Source organism: Pelophylax lessonae, assembly GCF_965119305.1.
Source record: "Pelophylax lessonae genome assembly, chromosome: 3".
Lineage (NCBI taxonomy): Eukaryota > Metazoa > Chordata > Amphibia > Anura > Ranidae > Pelophylax > Pelophylax lessonae.
The window spans coordinates 522,799,321-522,818,890 of NC_138770.1; the positions used below are offsets into that span (position 1 = coordinate 522,799,321).

The following is a 19,570-nucleotide window of genomic DNA, read 5'->3' on the forward strand; positions in this document are numbered from 1 at the left end:
CATAACAGTAACAACCATATTTAAAATGATTAAACAATCCCATATACATCTAGATGGATATCACCTCTGTTGAGGACTATGTGAGATGGTAAAGGGAGCCTAGTATTAAATATAAAATACTAAAATACATATACATTTCTGTATCTTTTTGAGAAGCCAGTAAGGACAGCTGTTTGCTGGAAGATCAATGTCATTCCTGCGAGATATACTACTTTATGCTTTACAAATAACATGTTAGCACCATTCCATGCTGTATTCCCCTCCTGTATTCCATTAGGAAATTGAGATGGTGTCCTACTACCTTCTGCTTAAAGCATAAAGTGTAATTTATGAGCATAGTGAATGGATGTTATGGGATTCTCAGGTATATGGATGTCATGGTGTTCTCAGCAGCTAGACCTGTTGTTGGAGCCTTAGTGATTTGTTTCCAAAGTGGGCTCATTATTCAAATCGGTACAACCCACTGCTGGATTATAAGTAATGTGGGACAATTTAACTTTTATTAGACTTGATAAAAATGCAGGATCAAAGACTAAACCATTGCAGTCTGGAAGGTTACAGCCTGTAAGTAACAAATGGTTTTACTGAGAGCAATCCCAGCAATTCCAGGTGTATATTTTTTTTATGTATGTATATGTTTCTGGTATTGCTGCCAGTGTAAGTTGTTTAAATAAAAAAACACGTAGCTCATATTATTGTGTTTAGGGCAACTAGTGATGAGCAAAATAGGCTTGACTCATCACAGTGTACTATGAAGCCATGGGGACCCTGGTGTGGTAAACGTGCTGTAGAAGGATTACTTTACAAATGATCTAGTTCTAGCACTATGGAAAATATGTTTTAGTTGAACTACAACAAGAAAAGTATAAAGAAAATACAATTACACACAAAAGTATTTCATCCAGAACAAACATAAATAAGCTAAATTATGATTTCTCCTATTACTCGGTCTTATGCATACACATTGTACTAAATTATCTATATGTCTTGGGGGCTCCAGATCTCAAAATTCCCACTTGTGCCAAACTGCAGTAACTGCAAAAAGCCAGAGGATGGTGCCATGCATTCTTAACAGCTTCTTCAGAACATAATACTGCAAAAGCATGCCTGTTTTTTAAATTTTGGAACAATGTTGGCAATATTATATAGTTTTTTAGATACATATTAAATGCACATGCTGTCCTATACTCCAAGCCATACACAATCCTTTTCCCTGTTCCTAAAGGTGGCCTCTATACTTATCTATTTTCTGTACATTAATTCAGCATGTTAGCATTGCTAACCCAAACATATTAATATTCAGGATAATTATATGGCTGTAAGTGTGCAGAGATTGGCAATACGTCTGTTTAGTGCCATGCTTCACTTGTCAAAATATTTTATTTATAAACTTGGCAAATGTGTATGCTATGTGCTACAACACTGGCATAGTGATTAGCCAGTTCAAAAACATGAGTTCTGGTATCTGTACAGAAAGTGGAGTGGGAGTGGTAAGCCCCCCCCCCCCCCCCCACACACACACTAGTTTATGTTAATGCCATTGATACGTCTTTCAGAATATGAGAACAAAGATTTTCGTTAGTACAGTAGTCTTTACTGCTGTATATATAAAGATCATCCCCAAAAATATCACCCTAGCATACCCAGCCTATAAGCAGATAACTAAGTAGTAAAAGTGCCACAAGAATACAGGTCCCCTGCTTTGTGAATACCATGTGCTATGCTCTTCAGCATCACTTAGTACACAGGCTCTGGTAAACAGTACATGCATTCTTTTGATTCCCGACTCAACTTGACTATCCACAATAACTGGAAGTAACAAAAATCATCACCATAAATAAGATGACCCTAATAGAAATAAAAGCTCTGCCTCCAAACTTCCTACCTTTATAAATGAAAAAAATAAAAATAAAATTGAAAAATGATCAGGATGTCTTCTATATTACAGTCTGATGCTGGGTCTTCTGGTCCCACATCTCCCCCTTAGTGCTTACAGTGATATAATATTGTAGCTTGAGCATAGAATTCTAAGAGTTTCCTTGTTCTCATCAGTAATATTGGAGCAGTCCTTGTTACAGTCTTTTTCCTGATCAGTGAAATCAATTAAAGTACTAACTAAGGAACTGCAGTATAGAAATCTAACAGAAAGCCATACCTTCATTTATCTCTAAAATGTTTTTCTTACATCTTTTTCCATTCATACTATTATATGAACCTTCTGTGCTTCAAAACAAAAAAAAAGTAATAATAATATTACTAAGCACTGTAACCCTAAGCAGCTGACACTCTAAAATGTACACCATTAATAGAATTCCTTAACCAAGTGCAGCAATCTACCTTCTAATTTACCTTCCTATCCACTATATTACACATTTAAAACAAAACCGATATGTCAACTAAATATGCACATATTGGGGGAGATTTACTAAAACTGGTGCCAAAAGAATCTGGTGCAGATGTACAAAGTAACCAATCAGTTTCTAACTTTAGCTTGTTCAGTAAAGTTTTGACAATACAACCTAAAAGCTATTTATTACTTTGCTCTGCAGCACCAGGATATATGTGCACTAGTTTTAACAAATCTCAACCCAATCATTGTGCTCATTAACATTTCTGATCACTTTTATTGCTGATTATTATTGCTTATTGTAAACATCCCTTGTGACAGTAATAGGCAATGATGGGTACTCTTTTTGGAGGAATCTGGGTTCTAAAAGGCCCAAAACCCCTCCTCTGCATTTGAAAGTATTCAAATGTATTCAATACTGTATATTGAATGATAAAATATCTGTCAAAATCAGCCATGGGAATATACAAGCCTGAAATCCCAGGGTCCTAAAGGGCCAACAAATTGGTTGGTGAATTGACTACAGATTTGGTTAACATTTATGGTATGTATTGTCAGGGTTATTTGGGGAAATTAATTTCACAAATAGAAATGAAATGTCATATTTTGATCTGTATAGAATTAGCAATGACATCCATTTTTGTCAGGTTGCTAGTATTCCATTGACTGCAAATCCACTTGGTCAAGGTTGGATCTTGAACCAGGAGAATCAACTTGCGTGGGGGCACCAATTTTACTGTCAATTATACTGTGTTCTTAATAAATAAAAGGGCTCTTGCTCCCTGTCTATTAGTCAGGCTCAGGACATATTTACCCTGTGTTCTACCCTACTTTTTAGAAAAATTCTCAGGGGAACATCCCTTTTGCATTCTTTCCTCCAAACCAGTGTTTACACTTTTGAATTCAAGGGAAATAGATCACAACTATTACTATACTTCATCATTAACTGAGGAGGATGAGCTGAAGTGTGTTTACTATTTATTTTCTCAATTGTGTTGTCAGCTAGCTCAAATCGCACAAAAACATGCAGCTGAGGATCCAGTACTTACATGGCGCTCCCAAGGCTCCATGTCGGCTGAGATATGCTTTTTACTAGTAGAAATTATCAAAAATGCTATTTTGGATAAGTCTTGGCAAAGAAAGATAAGACATTAACACTTGCCTCTTGCAATATCCCATTTCTACCCCCAAGAAAAAATGAAAGTGGGAAAGTTAAGGCTGGAGGAAATTACAGAGACACTAATCCAAAGTTAAAGCAGGGTTGAATCAAAATGTAGGTCTGCTTTAGACAATCAGTAAGCATTACTGATGGTAGGTTGGTAAGTGTTTTACAGCCAACATACGCTTTCTATTTTCTGAATCGATAGTCTGCATTAAGATCCAGAATCTTTGATAAGAGTTAGCCCCTGTTGTGTATTAAGGTAATAATGGTTAAATAAGTAATTTTGGGGTTGATTTACTAAAACTGGAGCATGCATTGTCTGGTGCAGCTCTGCATAGAAGCCAATCAGCTTCCATGTTTTATTGTCAAAGCTTAATTGACAAGCTTAAGTTAGAAGCTGGTTGGCTACCATGCACAGCTGCACCAGATTTTGCACTCTCCAATTTTAGTAAATTAACTCTGTATGTCCAGCAGTGAACTTGGAATGCCTTTATTATGGCTTTGCAGGAGAAAACAAGACAAAGCTAGTGTAGTAAAACATTTTATTTATAAAAGCTATTGTGGCCTACAAAACTTTAGTTTGGTACATATGTGAAGTTTTTTTTTGTTCAACTCAGTGGGCTGAATGGAATAAAAAAAAAGGTGAGAGAGCACAGAACTAGCACATGTGATGTTAGTGTAGCGATCTCCTCTGCTGTGCTATTGTATTCTGACAGGGGGCTCTGATCAGATTCTGGTTTTCCAGCATGTCCCTTCAATAAAAGATGGTCATTAGACCAGTTTCCTTCAGAAAGATGACTCTACACACTGACCAAATGTCATACGGTTGCTGTTGACAACTGATACCTGCTAAGATTGTGTACCCAGCCTTAGCTGGCCATAGAAGGATCATTTTCTCTCTATCAGCTGGCAGTCTGTTTTAAAAACAACAAAAAGATTGCACCATCTACACAAGCCAGGTGGATGGAGGAATCCTCCCTGCTTGGCTGTTGTATTCTGACAGTGGAGACTCTGCAGGCGCTGATAGAATGAAGGTTTTCCAATAGTCTCATCTGATGATCATTAGATTGACTTCTCTTGAGCGGGAACAAACATAGATGGATTGAAATTGGGCCAGTCCCTGCTGAACTGGACAAATTTTAATTCATCTTTGGACAGCCTTAGGAGTGCTGGATACTCTCTAAATGTATTGACAAAATTATACCAAAAAAGTGAGTCCTGCGTGCAAAAGGTACACACCTTTTAAATCACATCAATCTAGTTTTATAAAGCCACAAATTACCAAAAATATCATTAAAATCCATTATTTAAAAAAATAATAATTCAAAGTAGGTTCAGAGTTTACTTATCACAGCACAAATTATTCTGAAAAATAACATTTGATTTATTCAAAAATACCCAACCCTTATCCACACAACATTAGATGCTGCAGGCCCTGCGGTGATAGGTTAACAGTGTGCTGCGCAACCTTAAATTCTTCTGCAAAATAAAAACATTTCAGCAGCACATCAGTAAGATTTGTGGGAATTTGTTACAGCAAACTTTTCAATAGCAGTCCCCCAAAGTTCTGTATCAGTCCAGCGCTGTACTCTTCCAAAGCTCTTCCCTGTAATCACAGGACACAGAGGCAGTAGCGGAAGCCATTGGCTCATGCTGCTGTCAAAGATATTCTGTGAGGAGGGAGTGGGGAGCCTGGCTAAGCTGCACTGCATGTGTCTATGGATGCACAAAGCCCAGCTCAGGAGCGCATCTGCACAATTGCCCCTACAACAGCCGGCTTGCTATGAGATCATTTGGAGAGAAGGAGGGAACAGTGCCAGTGGGGGGCCATGGAAGAGGAATTATTGCACAGAGCAGGTAAGTATAAGATGTTTAATATTTTAGGCAAACAAAAAACAGACTCTACAATCACTTTAAGGAATTTTCAGTAGCTACTACTATTAGTTGTATAATAATTCAGGTGGGAAACATTGGCATATAGACTTTGCTTTGTCAAAAGTCCAATGTCCAGTGATTTCAAAAGGATTCTGGCTATACTGTTTCATTATACCAAGAAAAACAATATTACTACAAAATAGCAATTATAATAACAACAACAATATTAATGCAAAATTATTGGGGAAAAGGTTACTTCTCCCTGTATTCCTGGATATGAACTGTGTACATGTAAAATCATTTACAATGCATTCTAAAAGACATTTCATTTATTTTAGCATAAGGGTTTGTTGCTATCATGGTGTATGAAAAGCTCTGATCTGCAGGCTGCAGAGAGTGTCATGCAGTATGTCAACACAAACGCTGAGGGAATTTATCACAAGATAACAAGAGATATTATATATTATGAAAGGAAATCTTGACAGGTCGTAATTCTATGTGAACATTTTTTTTTTCTGCAGAAAAATGATTTCTGAAGTTCATAGAGATTCATTTGAAAATAGTTTATTTTGTTGAAAGTTTAACACACACACACACACAGGTTGGTTTACTAAAGGTAAATAGAATGTTCACTTTGCAGGGTAAGGTGCACTTTGCAAGGACATTTTCCCCAGAGAAGAGTGAATGCAGTGAAGTTTCATTTTGCAAAGAACACTCAATTACATGCAAGGGAAATAAAAATGATTGGACGATGGAAGTCAGCAGAGCTTCAACTCATTCACTAAGCTTTGGGGCAAATTGCTTTTCAAAGTGAACAGCCTATTTGCTTTTAGTAAATCAACCCCACATAGGGTCATGCTGGAATCAGATTCACAGAAGGAGCTCAGGGTTCAAATTAAGGAACAGGGTTGGAGAGAGGAAACATTACAGTTGCAGTTTCTTTAATTCACATCTCTAATAGTGTCATATTGCATGCACTAGAGTTGATAGGGCAGGTGTATAGACAGCACAGACTGATGCTCCTACAAAGTAACTGATTGGAAAGTGAAAATTTCAGTTTTCAATATAATGAAACCATGTAGAATGGTGTCAGACAAGAGCACCACACTAAGGTAAAGGAATCCAAGTATATTTATGTCACCCCAGAAGTCCAAAGATAACAAACCATTTTGGGGCAATAAGGTTCCCACTTCATCAGGGATAAAGAAAATGTATAAATTGTATATGTTAATCAAACAGTGAGAAAAAAATATAATATTGATAATAGTAAGATTCAATTAGAGGATAAATGAAGGTAAACATAAAAATATAGATGAAAATTCACTCAACATGTTTAAATACACTTTTCTGACTTTAAAGCGTTGGAGGTTTTCCACATATAAAAATTAGTATGTAAAAAACAATAAGAATAACAAAATCAATGTACTAGGCGAAGGTAGTAGAACAAAAATAAATATCAAACGGTCACGTGGCAACAGCTTACTGATACATTTAGACATGCTGACCTGATAACACATAAAAAGATACTCATTTTGTATGCCCTGTTGTCAGGGCTGGCCCAAGACATTGTGCTGCCTGGGTCCAAGAATAAAATGCTGCCCCCTCCCCCCAAAATTTAGAAAATATTATATATACTGTTAACTTCTTCCATGACTCACCACCGGACCAGTTCATCAATCACCCACTGTCTGTCCTCACTTCTCCTGTCACTCCTTTGTCTGTCACGCCCACCGCCCTAGATCCAGCCTGCCCTGCATGAGATCGAGTGCACTGATGTCTGACGTCATTACGCACACCACAATCACATGAGGGACGTTCCCCAAAGGAGATGCTCCGCCTCCTCATACTCATCAGTTTGCACCATGGGCGGCAGTATAAGATGGGGAAATGGTGTCCATAACATGCCGCAAACTGATGACACACAAAACTGCTGAAGAAAAAAATATTGGAAGTCAATTTTCTGCCCCTTTCCAGGTGCTGCCTGGGTCCAATGGACCCAGCGGGGCCCGTGGTAGGGCCGGCCCTGCCTGTTGTGCTTGAGATCAACCCCCTTGAGTCCCACCAGCATTTTAAAATAGTGCTGGTCCAAGTGAATTCATCCACTTCTGGGCTTACAGTCCTGCAGTACAGTCCAAACGCAGTGCTTCTACATTGTGTTTAAAGGGGATAGAGCCATAAGGTGGAATGATAATTACCACAAGGTTATCTTTCTTCACTTTCTGTGACTTCAGCATTCATGTTCAGTGTTCTTGTTCAGACAGAACAGGGCTGGTCAATCACAGACATGCCTCTCCTTGCAGCAATTTATGTGACTTAAGTATACCTTTTCAGATGGAACAGGGCTTATTCAACTCTGCCCTGCCTCCATTTTCAGCAACATATTACTGCAGCATTGATCTATTGCTTGCTAAAACAGCTCCTGCAGCTGCAAAACTCAGTTTGTGTTTTAAGAGTGCTTCCAAAGTCTTAACATGGTTTTATCTTTATTCATTCTTTGCAAAAAAGTAAAAAATGCTCCAATACAACTGGGACCTCTATTGATCCAGAACTGTGTCTGGATGCAGCTCTTCCATTCCTGCTTTCACAGGAGACTCTGAAAGCAGGGGTAACCATAGACTCCTGCTGATGTCAGTGACATCCTGTGAGAAGGGATCTGGGGGTGGGGTCAAGCCGTGCTTTTGATTCTTTAGATGCACACAGCATGGCTCAAGAGCACATCTGCATGGGTGCTCCCATAGCACTCATAAGAACCAGGGGCAGAGAGCACCAGTGGGGGACTCCAAAAAAAAAAACAAGGGACCGCTGAGTGCAATGCCTAACAACTTTTTTATTTTAATGAAAAAAAGAGGCTTTACAATCACTAAAGCTTTTTTTGCGTCTTAAGAACATGTACAGTATATACTGTATTGTCCATGGTTTGGGCACAGGTGCAATTTATCTACCTCCAGGGAATTGATGGCAAATCCATGTACTTGTAAAACCATGAAGAAAGATAACACCGCTCAGGCTAGTTAAAGTCCACAATTCAAGGCGGGTGCAGAACTTCGGCTCGACACCAGGAGAAGCATTAAAGAAGAAAATGGTCACACACCACCACAGAATCCAATGAAGAAAAGTTCCTTTATTCACATAAGTGGTACAAGGTACAGCAGGGTAGGACAGTAGATGCATTTCACATGACTCCTACATGCTTGTTCACTACCAACTACTGGTAGTGAACAAGCACGTAGCAGTCGTGTGACACGTGTCTACTGTCCTACCCTGCTGTACCTTGTAACACGTATGTGAATAAAGGAACTTTTCTTCATTGGATTCCATGGTTGTGTGCGGCCATTTTCTTCTTTAATACTTGTAAAACTATGACTATGGAAACATATGCCCTTCCATATTATAATGTAATGTCATTAACTATATATTATGTTTGTGCTTATATATGCAGGTTGAATGTGCTTTGGTATGTACAGTATATGATAGGTCTGATTTTATAAGAGGATGAAGAAATTAGCTCAATTGGAAGTAGCAAATTATCTAAGTTATTGGCATTGATATATTTTATGGTTAACATGTTGATAATGTACAGTGCATGTGCCTTTTGTGAATATAATGAGGGCAAGCACCACTAATCCAGCCATACAGTTGGTATTGCCTGCAGTGCCTAGCTCAGACTGTAGAGGGCACTTTAGACTTTGGAACCTTCTTTAGCTGACTCGACAGTGCCCTATCTTCTACTTTGTTTATTTCTTTTAGTGTGTAGCCATATGACATGACATGTGTTTTTTTTTGCAGGCTAGGGAACAGATTGCAGTATGAAGGAGCAAATGAACCAGACCAGACACAGGTGTCCTTAAAACAAGACATGAATATGTTGCAGAATACACTACCAGACAATGAAAAGTTTTTTCTGGACATGGCCCAGGGTGTTGGCAGGTAAAGAACAGATAAGAATATTACATGTCTATAACTAATTTGTGAGACTTTCTTTTTTCTCAGATACTGTTTTTAATCTGCACAGAATGAAAGTTCACGTCTAAGAAAATATATTGGTTAACAAAAATATTGTCTTAATTAAATAAATTATTGACTCTAAGATCATCTATAAGTGGACTAATTTCTGCTGAACATACCACTGATCTAAGCAACACTAGCCATAGTCAGACAGTATATCGCTCAGTTCTTGGGTCCACTCTGGTTGGATCACAACATTATTGGTGGAAATGCTTGAGAGTTTGAAGTGGTGAGCTTTAGCCTGCTATCGGCTGATTGTGGGCCACAGGAGTGTACAAGTAAGTCCACTCCTTTATCCTACAATAGAAGTATGGCCAAAAGAGCCTTTAACATACTGCAAGTGACATCGTCCCCTAAAACCACCTTAAAATGTCAACTCTCAGAGTTTTTTTACAGGCTTTTTTTTCTGTCTTTGACGTCATTTGTTGATTTAACGTCAATTCCAGCCATAATAATACCATGACAGGAAATGAGAGGGTGTCACCGGGAGAGGACAGAGAGCATAAACAATATCAGATGCTCTTAACAGATAATCTAACACTGTACAAAACTAAAATAAATGGCTGTAGATGGGATTTGAAGTAGAATTACATAGAACAACAACAAAAAAAATAAAAACAGTTCAGCAAAATAAAAATGAAAAAGAAACTGCTTTTGCTGCAATGCTCCCGTTTAACTAGGAGCTATCAACCTACAGTAATACATTTCTGCTACGAGATGCTAAAAGTCGTCTGGATTGAATGATGGCCAGCATCTTGCAACCCACCTATTTTGAATCTGGACAGTCATTGACACGGACCTTGGTGTTTTTTATAACACAGCTTGGGCTCAGAGTATTAATGCACAGAATAGTATGCGTAAGTTATTTAATGTGCTGTTCAGTGTAGGAGTACAGACAACTGAAACCAGAGGAATAAGGGAAGGAACCATAACGTCACTGGACTGGCCAGAAGACTCTTGGATGGTCGGTATAAAAGTGCAGGTGGACTTCGGGCGGGGGGGAGGTTGAAGGCTAATTAGTATCCTAAAACTGGAGTTTTCTTTAAGCTTACTGTGGACAGAGTATCACTGTATTTACTCAGCATCAGTATACTGACGGATTACCTGTTCCTTTAAGGATTGGAATTTTACACCATTCATTTTGTACTCACTTATTTAGTTTTTATACTAACAACAATTATAGGTCTCAAAATTTGCGCCTCACACAGAAGCTTTCAATTAAGAATTTAATAATTATTCAAATTACTGCTATATCAGCAGTAATTAGAGTAATTATTACATTCTTTATTGAAAGCGTATGTGTGTGGCGCAAATTAGGAGCCCTATAACCTTTGTTAGTATGAAAACGGGTTTGCACCCCACTCTTGCTTTTTAAATTTAACTTTATTTGAAAAGAGTATTTGGCTGTCGGCTGAGATCTTCTTTGTTTGTTTTAAATTGGTTTTATCATTACTTTTACCACTGCAGGTACAAAGGTTTATGTCCAATTCTGATATTATCATTGTTGCCCTCCTCTTTCAAATGCTGGTCACATAATCTGTCTCTGGCTCCAATGCTTTGAGACATTGGTCCAGGAACATGGATGCAGATCAGGAATGTCTAAGGGTGCACTCAAACTAACATTGTGAACCAGTCCTGGGCACAGTTCAGCCCCGTGGGCCAGTTTTTTAGTGTGAGTGCTTTGAAGCAGGCCCAGGAGGAGTTAATCGAACCACAACCGGAACCACTTGGAACAGAAGGTCCTGGGCGCTGCTCACTTTTGATCCGGTATGGTTTGCTGCAGTATGAGTGCAAACTGTGTCAGAGTACAGTTCTCTCTATAGAGAACTGTGGAATGAAATAGAGATTACCGGTCTGGTTAACAGGGGAATGTGACCAGGAACACTTGGAAGTCACTTTCTAACAAACCATTGTGAGTGCAAACCAGTGGGATAATAGGGAGGGGGACAACTAGAACCTGGCATGGTTGACTTCAAACAGTCCTAGTGTGAGACCACCCTAATTTTGTGACTTAGGGTTAAGCGGGAGCATGGAATAGGACATTTAAATAAAAAGAACAGAAGCTGTAAATTTAGGTATATAACAGATGTTGGACCAACGCTATTAAACCCACAGTGTGAGGGGAGAATTATAAAAACGAATGTAAAACAATAGATATAAAAACAGATATAGAGAATCAAAAAATAATAAAAAAACACAATAATGATACATGTTTCAGGTTTATATAGATACAAAGTCCATGGAGTAGAGTCTATGTAGAGATGGATGGCTGGGTGGCCGCCGGCTCTATCAGAGTTAGGAGGGGACTCTGTGCATGGTAGACAAATAAAGAAGAGAGAACAGAGCAGCGCCACCTGAGTGTAGTATTAAAACAATCCTTTATTAGCATAAAAGGTAATGCACTCACATGAATGATAGGAAAGCAGGCTTTACAGCAAGCCATCTGATCCGCTGCAGGGGAGGCAGGAGATGTGTAGACAGCCTTGGGTCCTGGCTGTGTCAGTGGCTTCTGGCACTTCCTGGTGTCCTGTCGATGTCACAGCCTCTCCCTCATCACATTTGGCGGAAGCGGGGCGGTGCTAGCGTTCGGGGCATGCGTGCCCCTTCGTCAGGCTTTGCCTAGAGACCAAAAGAAGCTCCCTCTTATATGGCTAGAGCTGGAGCCAGTGTCAGTGTCTCCCTGACAACTGATGACTTCCGCCGGATGTGATGAGGGAGAAGCTGTGAAGCCGACAGGACACCAGGAAGTGCCAGAAGCCACTGACACAGCCAGGACCCAGGGCTGTCTACACCTCTCCTGCCTCCCCTGCAGCAGATCGGATCACTTGCTGTAAAGCCTGCTTTCCTATCACTCATGTGAGTGCATTACCTTTTATGCCAATAAGAATTGTTTTAATACTACACTCAGGTGGGGCTGTTCTGTTCTCTCTTCTTTGTAAATGGCCGGGTTATTTTACTCTTGACCTCACTAAAAACTGTATGGAAAATGAATATATTGCTTGTAATAGATAACAAAGATCTTGTAACTGTAGAGGAGGAGTATATCTACTAAAACATGATGTTATTTATCTTTTAAAAGACTAGTTGTTTTTTACATCTCTTAGTGATTCTTTAAAAATTACTACTTTTTGATAAGCTAATGTTACACAATGATACAAATTAGAAATGTTTTTGTTCTTGTGATGAGTTTCCTAAAATAGAGGTTATGAACAATTTTTTCTTTTTTTTTTGTGCCAGGACATCTAGGCATGCTGATGGACTCTTCACAAGTGGTTACAGCAAACTTTTGGGTCAGCTTTCTGCCAGACGATACTTAGAATCTCTAATTGGCAAAAGAGTCAGGTAAGAGGTCACTGTTAACATTATTTACAAATTATTCCGTTATTTCTAAAACTAAAACTCAATCAATTTTATATATTCTGGTGTAACATTATGAAAAACTTTCACTGTACTTATTATATAAAAGGAGCCAATTATTTTAGAGCTTTGTTGCATCGTTATCCAGTCAAATCAAGAGTTTTGTTCTTTCCATCCCACAAATAAAAATCTTCGAGAAAACACATACTAATATTTCTACCAATCTTTTATAGAAACGCAAATGGATGATATATGAAGCTAGGACTTTTTAACTGCAGAAGCACAATATTATTCATGGATATATTTAGGTTAAAGCTTAACTCTAGGCAGATAGCTGAATATACACATAAAATAGATTTAATGCATCTGTTTTACATGCCAAAGGATTTGTATTTCTGTCCATCAGTCCTGGGAGTTTACATAGCTCTTGCAAACAGCACAGCCCCACCCAGCAGGAGAGGAGACCTGTTTTTTCTTTATTGTAGTTTAATAAACATTTAACAGATCTTGTCGCTTCCCCAGCCTGTGAATGGACAGTGAAAGGAGAAGCAGCAGGTTGATAAGCATATATCTTTGTCACTCACACCTGCATGGTTTCTTGCGCTGCTTTGCCCTTCTCTCTAAGCTATACTGTACAGGGCATTGCATGAATCTGATATCAGGTAAAAGTAAGGTCCTTAATGCATGTATTGATGTATTAATAAATATGGAGCTGCATTCATTTGTTTCATTTACAGTATATCTGCCTAGTGTTTAGCTGTGGGATGAGCCATATTAAAACTATGTATTTTATTATATACAGTATATTATTTTTAAAAATTCTACATTTTTAGTAAACACGCAGAAAAATTATTTTGTCTTATGTTACATTAACACAGAGTAGTGTACAATAAAGAAATAAAGAAAACACAAACTTTAATGTATATGCAGGGCTGTATTTACCATAATGGCTCTCATGGGCCAGTGCCTAGGGCATCAGTTTGGAGGGGACAGCTCAAGGTTTCAACAGTTTAAACATTTACAATTGAATATGAAAATAGAGACAACACAAACAATACAAGCCCAAGCTCTAGTAAGCTTTTTTTTTTTTTTATATACAGTGTATATTGTTTGCCAATCACTTAATGTCTATGGGTACAGTTACTCCTTTAGTGATTGTTCTGAAACGTCAAAGATGATAGTGTTTAATTAGGTTGATAATTAAAATGTGTTTCTTTTTCTTCTATTACCAGCAATAGTGCTGTGGACGATCCAGCTCCAGAAAAACGTCACTCAGATGCAGTCTTTACTGATAACTACAGCCGCTTTCGAAAGCAGATGGCAGTAAAGAAGTACTTAAACTCAGTTCTTACTGGAAAGAGAAGGTATTGATACAGACTTTAATTAAAATAGCACTAGCACTGACAATTGCAGAAGGACAAATACATCTACTTGGTCATGATTGTCATTATCTTGTGAGATTAATCTGGATTCCTTTCAGACAAGTTAAATGATTACTGTGTACTGTATCCAATGGAATAAAAAAAATCGGCCCTTAACAAAATTGCATTTTCAGCATTGATTATTGTGAATTCATTTTCTGGAACATTTATCTCAGATACAATTTTGTACATAGTTGTTGCATATACCTATCTTTAGCCATGTTCCATTTGTTTAATATAATACTATTATTTCTTGATGATTTGGACAGTCCTAGAGGTGTATGACTGAAAGCCTGTCTTTCTGGGGAACCACTCTTATATTCTCCCTTTAAGCAGATATTGGCTAAATTGTTTAATCATTTTATTTTCTGATCAGTCTTTCAGTGTGAAATGTAATGGGTGAAAGCTGAATTTGCTCAGCTCTTTTCTATGGTTATTATTAACTTATTAACTTATATAAAATAATATCAAACAAATATCAGTACTTTTATTTTAACTATATGAAATAAAATGATAAGCATCTTGAACTAAACTGTCAAACAAGATGTAAAAAACTACTTCAAAGTGGTCATTACTAAAAAAAAAAAAAAAAAAAAAGCTACCAGTTTGGTGACACCTCAAGTTGGTTTTAATTAAATTAAATTCTGATTCTATTTCTCAATGCATTTTTATGCTTTTATTTTAGTACAGTTTCGTGATTCTAAAAATTCTGTGTAGATCATGAGAGTTTTTTTCATTCTTAAAATTTTTTTTCCCAAACTAAAGATACAGCTATCAGTGTAACACACCTTGTTGGTCAGGTGCAGTCCTTAGGGTTAGATTTAACTTTGAAATGTAGTTCCTTTCCAACAACAGACCATTAAGTATGCTGGAACTAGTTAATCATTATTATCATTAGCTGTCACTACTCGTCATATATGAATTGTATACATATTTTCCAGAGTTTACAGTATGATAGGACTATTTTTCTAAATAATAGATAGAATGAGAGGATAGAAAACCTCGAAAAGGTAATTGAAGTTCAAAGTTTTGACTGAACAATAACCACAGAGGAGAGGAGAGCTACCCACTCAGTTCACTCCTTGACGTCATACCCTAACCATACCCACTACCTTGGTACCTCTACTTAAATATATGCATCACTTACCAGGCTGACAGTGGATCCAAGTAATTAATGAGTTCTATTGTACGTAACTTGTACATATAGTAAAAAGTTTGTTTTGGTTAAACCTTATAATTAGCTACATGTAGGGGTGTAAATTACAAACTACCTTCTAAAAATGTAATTTATTTTAAATACAGATCCATAAAAAAAATCTTACAATTGTTAAACAAAAATTTCTATACCTAAGCAACATTTATATTTAAAAATTTTGATGAGAAAACCATCTTGTGTTATTATGATGAATTCAGTTAAAATAGTTAAAGTGGCTTAGTTATTTACCCTAATGTTCTATATGCCCATATTTTACATGCTATTCAAAGACAGTAAATTGAAAGTATGACAAAACTAACCACAGCATCAGCCAAAGAACCATATACAACACAGTTGGCAACAAAAACAGACTCATTAACAAGATATTATTTCTGAATTAGGACCTGTGTCAATGGGCTATATTGATGAGCTTGCTTTCGACTCATGTTTGAGATGTTTCTAAGTTTATTCTGAATTCATTGACAGGTGCATTGGACCTCCGGTTGACCTGCTTCTGACCCGTTTTAATTGCTTTTGCATTTTTTAAACACTTATATGGGAATTGAAGCAGTTCTGACATAAACAAAAGCCCATTGATGCTCGCCTATACTTCTAAACATGACATTTTCTAATCCAATGCTGTTTGGCTGGTTTAAATATGCCAGGCATTCAGTGTTTGGACTAAAAAAAAGAAATCTAATATTCGGTTTTCTTGCTTTATAGTCAAGAAGACATTAATCCTGCAAGTCTCCGAGAAGATAATGATCTAAGTCAAGCACCATTCTCAGAAAACTACGATGATGCCACCATGGATGAACTCTTGAACCATCTGCCATTGGTATATTATTGATTGTAAATATTGTTGCTGTTTTAAAACGTTTTACCTTTAAAAGAACTCTAGAACGCTATATGAGCATTTTAATCTGCATCTCAAATTAGTAGATCAGCGTTTTCTGCAGAACCCAATTTGCATTGTGTTATTCGGCCAGCCTTATTCAGTTACTATATTTTTTTGTACATTGCTCCTACTGGAAACATATTTTAAATCCATGGCAAATGCAATGCAGATATCTGCAATACGTTTAATAGGTCACAGGTCATTGTGGTGCTTTTTCCACAATGACCTGGTAAAAGTAAAAGAAATGTGACAATGGCTGATCAAACCCATTGGATTAAAACGCGGGATTGTATTTTGTTTGGTTCTGACCTCAACACTAATGCACACAAGGTGCCTCTGAGTTATTTTAAAACTCCACTTGGTGCAAACAAACCACCAATAATATGTTATACACTTAGTACAATTTGAAATTTAGTTCAAAGGCTGACTGCATTGCTGGCATTAAAATCACCATTTCCAAAAACCCCATACAGTGCCGTTTTTAAAATTACAGTTGAGTGTTTCCTTTCTAATTTAAGGCTTCAATTTGTAACTTCCTTTTACCCCCTGCATGACCAGGGCTGTAACTATGTATATGCATTTAGGCCCATAGCAAAACCATTAAGGGACCCCTGTGTCTCATAAGTCTCTATCTCAAAGGTACTTTCTTTAGTAAAGCAGGATAATAATTGTTTTCATAAAGTCCTAAAAAAGTTCCAAAACTATACATACATACCTTTATATAATCCACATGTATTTGCCAACATTTAGCCTCTGCTTCTGGACCCCTTGGCAGTTGCATGGCCTGCTTTTTTTTTTTTTTTTTTTTTAAATGTAATCTTTATTTGCATAAAAGATATACAAAAAACAATACTTTGTCGGGGTACATTCTCCCCTGTACTGCGACGCCACGCTAAACTGCAGGGGCCACGCTAAACTTCTCTGTATCAATACCAATTTATGAATGTCTTTGGCCGCAGCCGAAGCTGATGTCCTGACCAAGACCAAGTTGCATGGCCTGCTATGGCTATTGAGGCACTTGGGTGTCATGAAGTAGGGATAAATCTCAACATTTTGATGTAGTTTAGTCCATCATTTTCAAGTCTTGCGAAAGATAGAGTGAGCACCATTGAACACCGAAACATTGATATCTGCTGCAAGACCTGTGAGTGCCTCTATGCCTGTTTTGGATTTTTAAAGATTTCTTTGTGGGTGAGCACCTGGGCATTCACCTCACAAAAAGTGTGGTGTATGCAGCTGGTGGAAGAGAAGGCAGTGTTTTGAATAAAGGCACATTACCAGTCCCAAGTGCTACTGTAACCAATTTATAATGCTGAACTTTTGAAGTATATCAAAAATGTTCTGACTTGTTTATTTTCACATAGTTTACCCTGGTAAAATAATAATTGCTTCTTATTTTGCAGAATCTTTGAGGAAGACCATTTGGTTGTTTTATCAGAAGAACAAGTTTACTATATTTTTGAGTTTCACATAGTATTTCAAGAAGATTACTTCTGTATTCAAACCAAAACAAATATGTTGTGAGGTGAAAATTGTGGCAAATATGTTTCTTATAATAAAAAAGTTGATGTTTACACTGTAAATATTACCTTAGAGATCTCTATTTAGAGCTGTAAATAGATATGCAAGAATTCATGGAAAACCTGTTATTTCATATGCTTTTAAACCTTTATTTCAATAAACGCATTTAAAAGACGAACATGAGGAAAATGAAAGTGTTACACATTGTAGGATTATATTTTTCAGTTCAAGCATTAATATAGGTATTGACAGGAATTCTTGAATAGAACTGACAAATTTAGCCATTTGGAGACCCCATGCACATTGGATGTGGTTTGTCAAAACTGAAGGAGAGAAAAGTGTTTTTGTTGACCATGATGGCCAATCGGAGTTTAGCTAAATTCTATCTGGTTGTAATAGATAATGCTTTTTCTACTTTTTTAATCAGTCCTAAACGCTTAAAAATATAACCCACCTAAAATCATGATTTCGCTTTTGGGTGTATACCAGTACAGCCAGTTCTTGAGGACTTCAATGGTAAAAGTTTTATATTGGAATTTAAAGAATGGGGGGCTTGCCCTCCCTGCTGTTATTTTTAATGGGTACATGGATTATCTAATAAAGACAATGAAACATGTATACATGGTAGCTACGAAAGGGGGCCAAACTGGGAGCTAAAATAAGGATATCTGAACCATAGAGTTGCTGAGACATACAAGATCCAACCAGTGTACTTCCCAAAAGTGAAATCTCTGTTTTTGAAGGTCTGAGCACTTAATCTGAATCTGTCACAAAGCAAAATAGTTTTTTGTTCAGAAGCCTCTGATGGAAACTAATGCTCCATGACTCAGAGCCTAAAATCTAATTCCAGAACAATGATATCACTAATAGGTTCAGGTACTGCTGTGAGACCTGTATGTGTTTCTTGACCTAGGAAATTGCAGTGTTTATTAGACATGTCTAATGTGTGTCTTGCTTTGTGACAGGCTCCTTTTAATGTTACTGGCCTGAGTAGCAAAACTTTCCTTTTTCTTGTGTAGGCTTTATTCATTCATCAGACTGCCAGATAGGATTCAGACTTCAGAAAAATTCTCACATTCCAAGTACATAAAATATATGTCTATTTTAGTAAATTTATAATGGACCCTGGCCCATATCTGTAATGCACCTTTTCATGAATTGTATTTAATCTTTATTTTTTTTTAAAGAGTTTTATAAGTTTGGTCAAATAAAAAGGCTGAATGTATCTGTCATTTCAATACTATGCTGTATGTGAGTAAAACATTGTGGTTTTCAAATGGTTAAGTCATGCCTAAAGGGAGATAGAAGGAAGAGATTTGTTTAATGTAAAATTTTATCTACAGCATATATATTCAGAAATTAAATTGTGTATATCTTTGCTGATGACAGCATTACTTATATATAAAGTGGATACTGGGAAATTATGATATTTTTTCAAAAATGAATGTAACTTATGAAATATGCAGATAATAAAGAGATTTTATCATCACTGCAAATTCAGATGGTTTTGCATTTGAAATGTGTCATTCTGGTATCTAACAAAATATAGCTTTATACAACTATAATTATAGCCACTATTGTTTTATCCCTGATACCTGCACTTTATATATAATACGATGGGGTTGATTTACTAAAGCAGAGGGTACTCACTAAGCAAAGTGAATGTACATTTTACTTTTTAAAGTGAATGATAGTAAATAGGGAAAATCTGTGTTTACTTTGAGTACCCAATCATGTGCAATGAAAGTTAAAAAGCAAGATATTTTTAAACACATGATTGGTTAAAGTA

General features: G+C 37.0%; 1 protein-coding gene across 1 annotated transcript in view; it reads left to right on the plus strand.

Moving 5' to 3' along the window:
• Nucleotides 1-18,300, plus strand: part of VIP (vasoactive intestinal peptide) — a 20,922-nt gene extending 2,622 nt beyond the window's left edge. Inside the window, exons 2-6 of the mRNA XM_082251012.1 lie at nt 9,171-9,311; nt 12,627-12,731; nt 13,979-14,110; nt 16,086-16,200; nt 17,664-18,300. Of these exons, the coding sequence (XP_082107138.1) occupies nt 9,171-9,311; nt 12,627-12,731; nt 13,979-14,110; nt 16,086-16,200; nt 17,664-17,672 (502 nt within the window). The 3' untranslated portion in view covers nt 17,673-18,300. The remainder of the gene's footprint in view (nt 1-9,170; nt 9,312-12,626; nt 12,732-13,978; nt 14,111-16,085; nt 16,201-17,663) is intronic.
• Nucleotides 18,301-19,570: the final 1,270 nt, after the last annotated feature.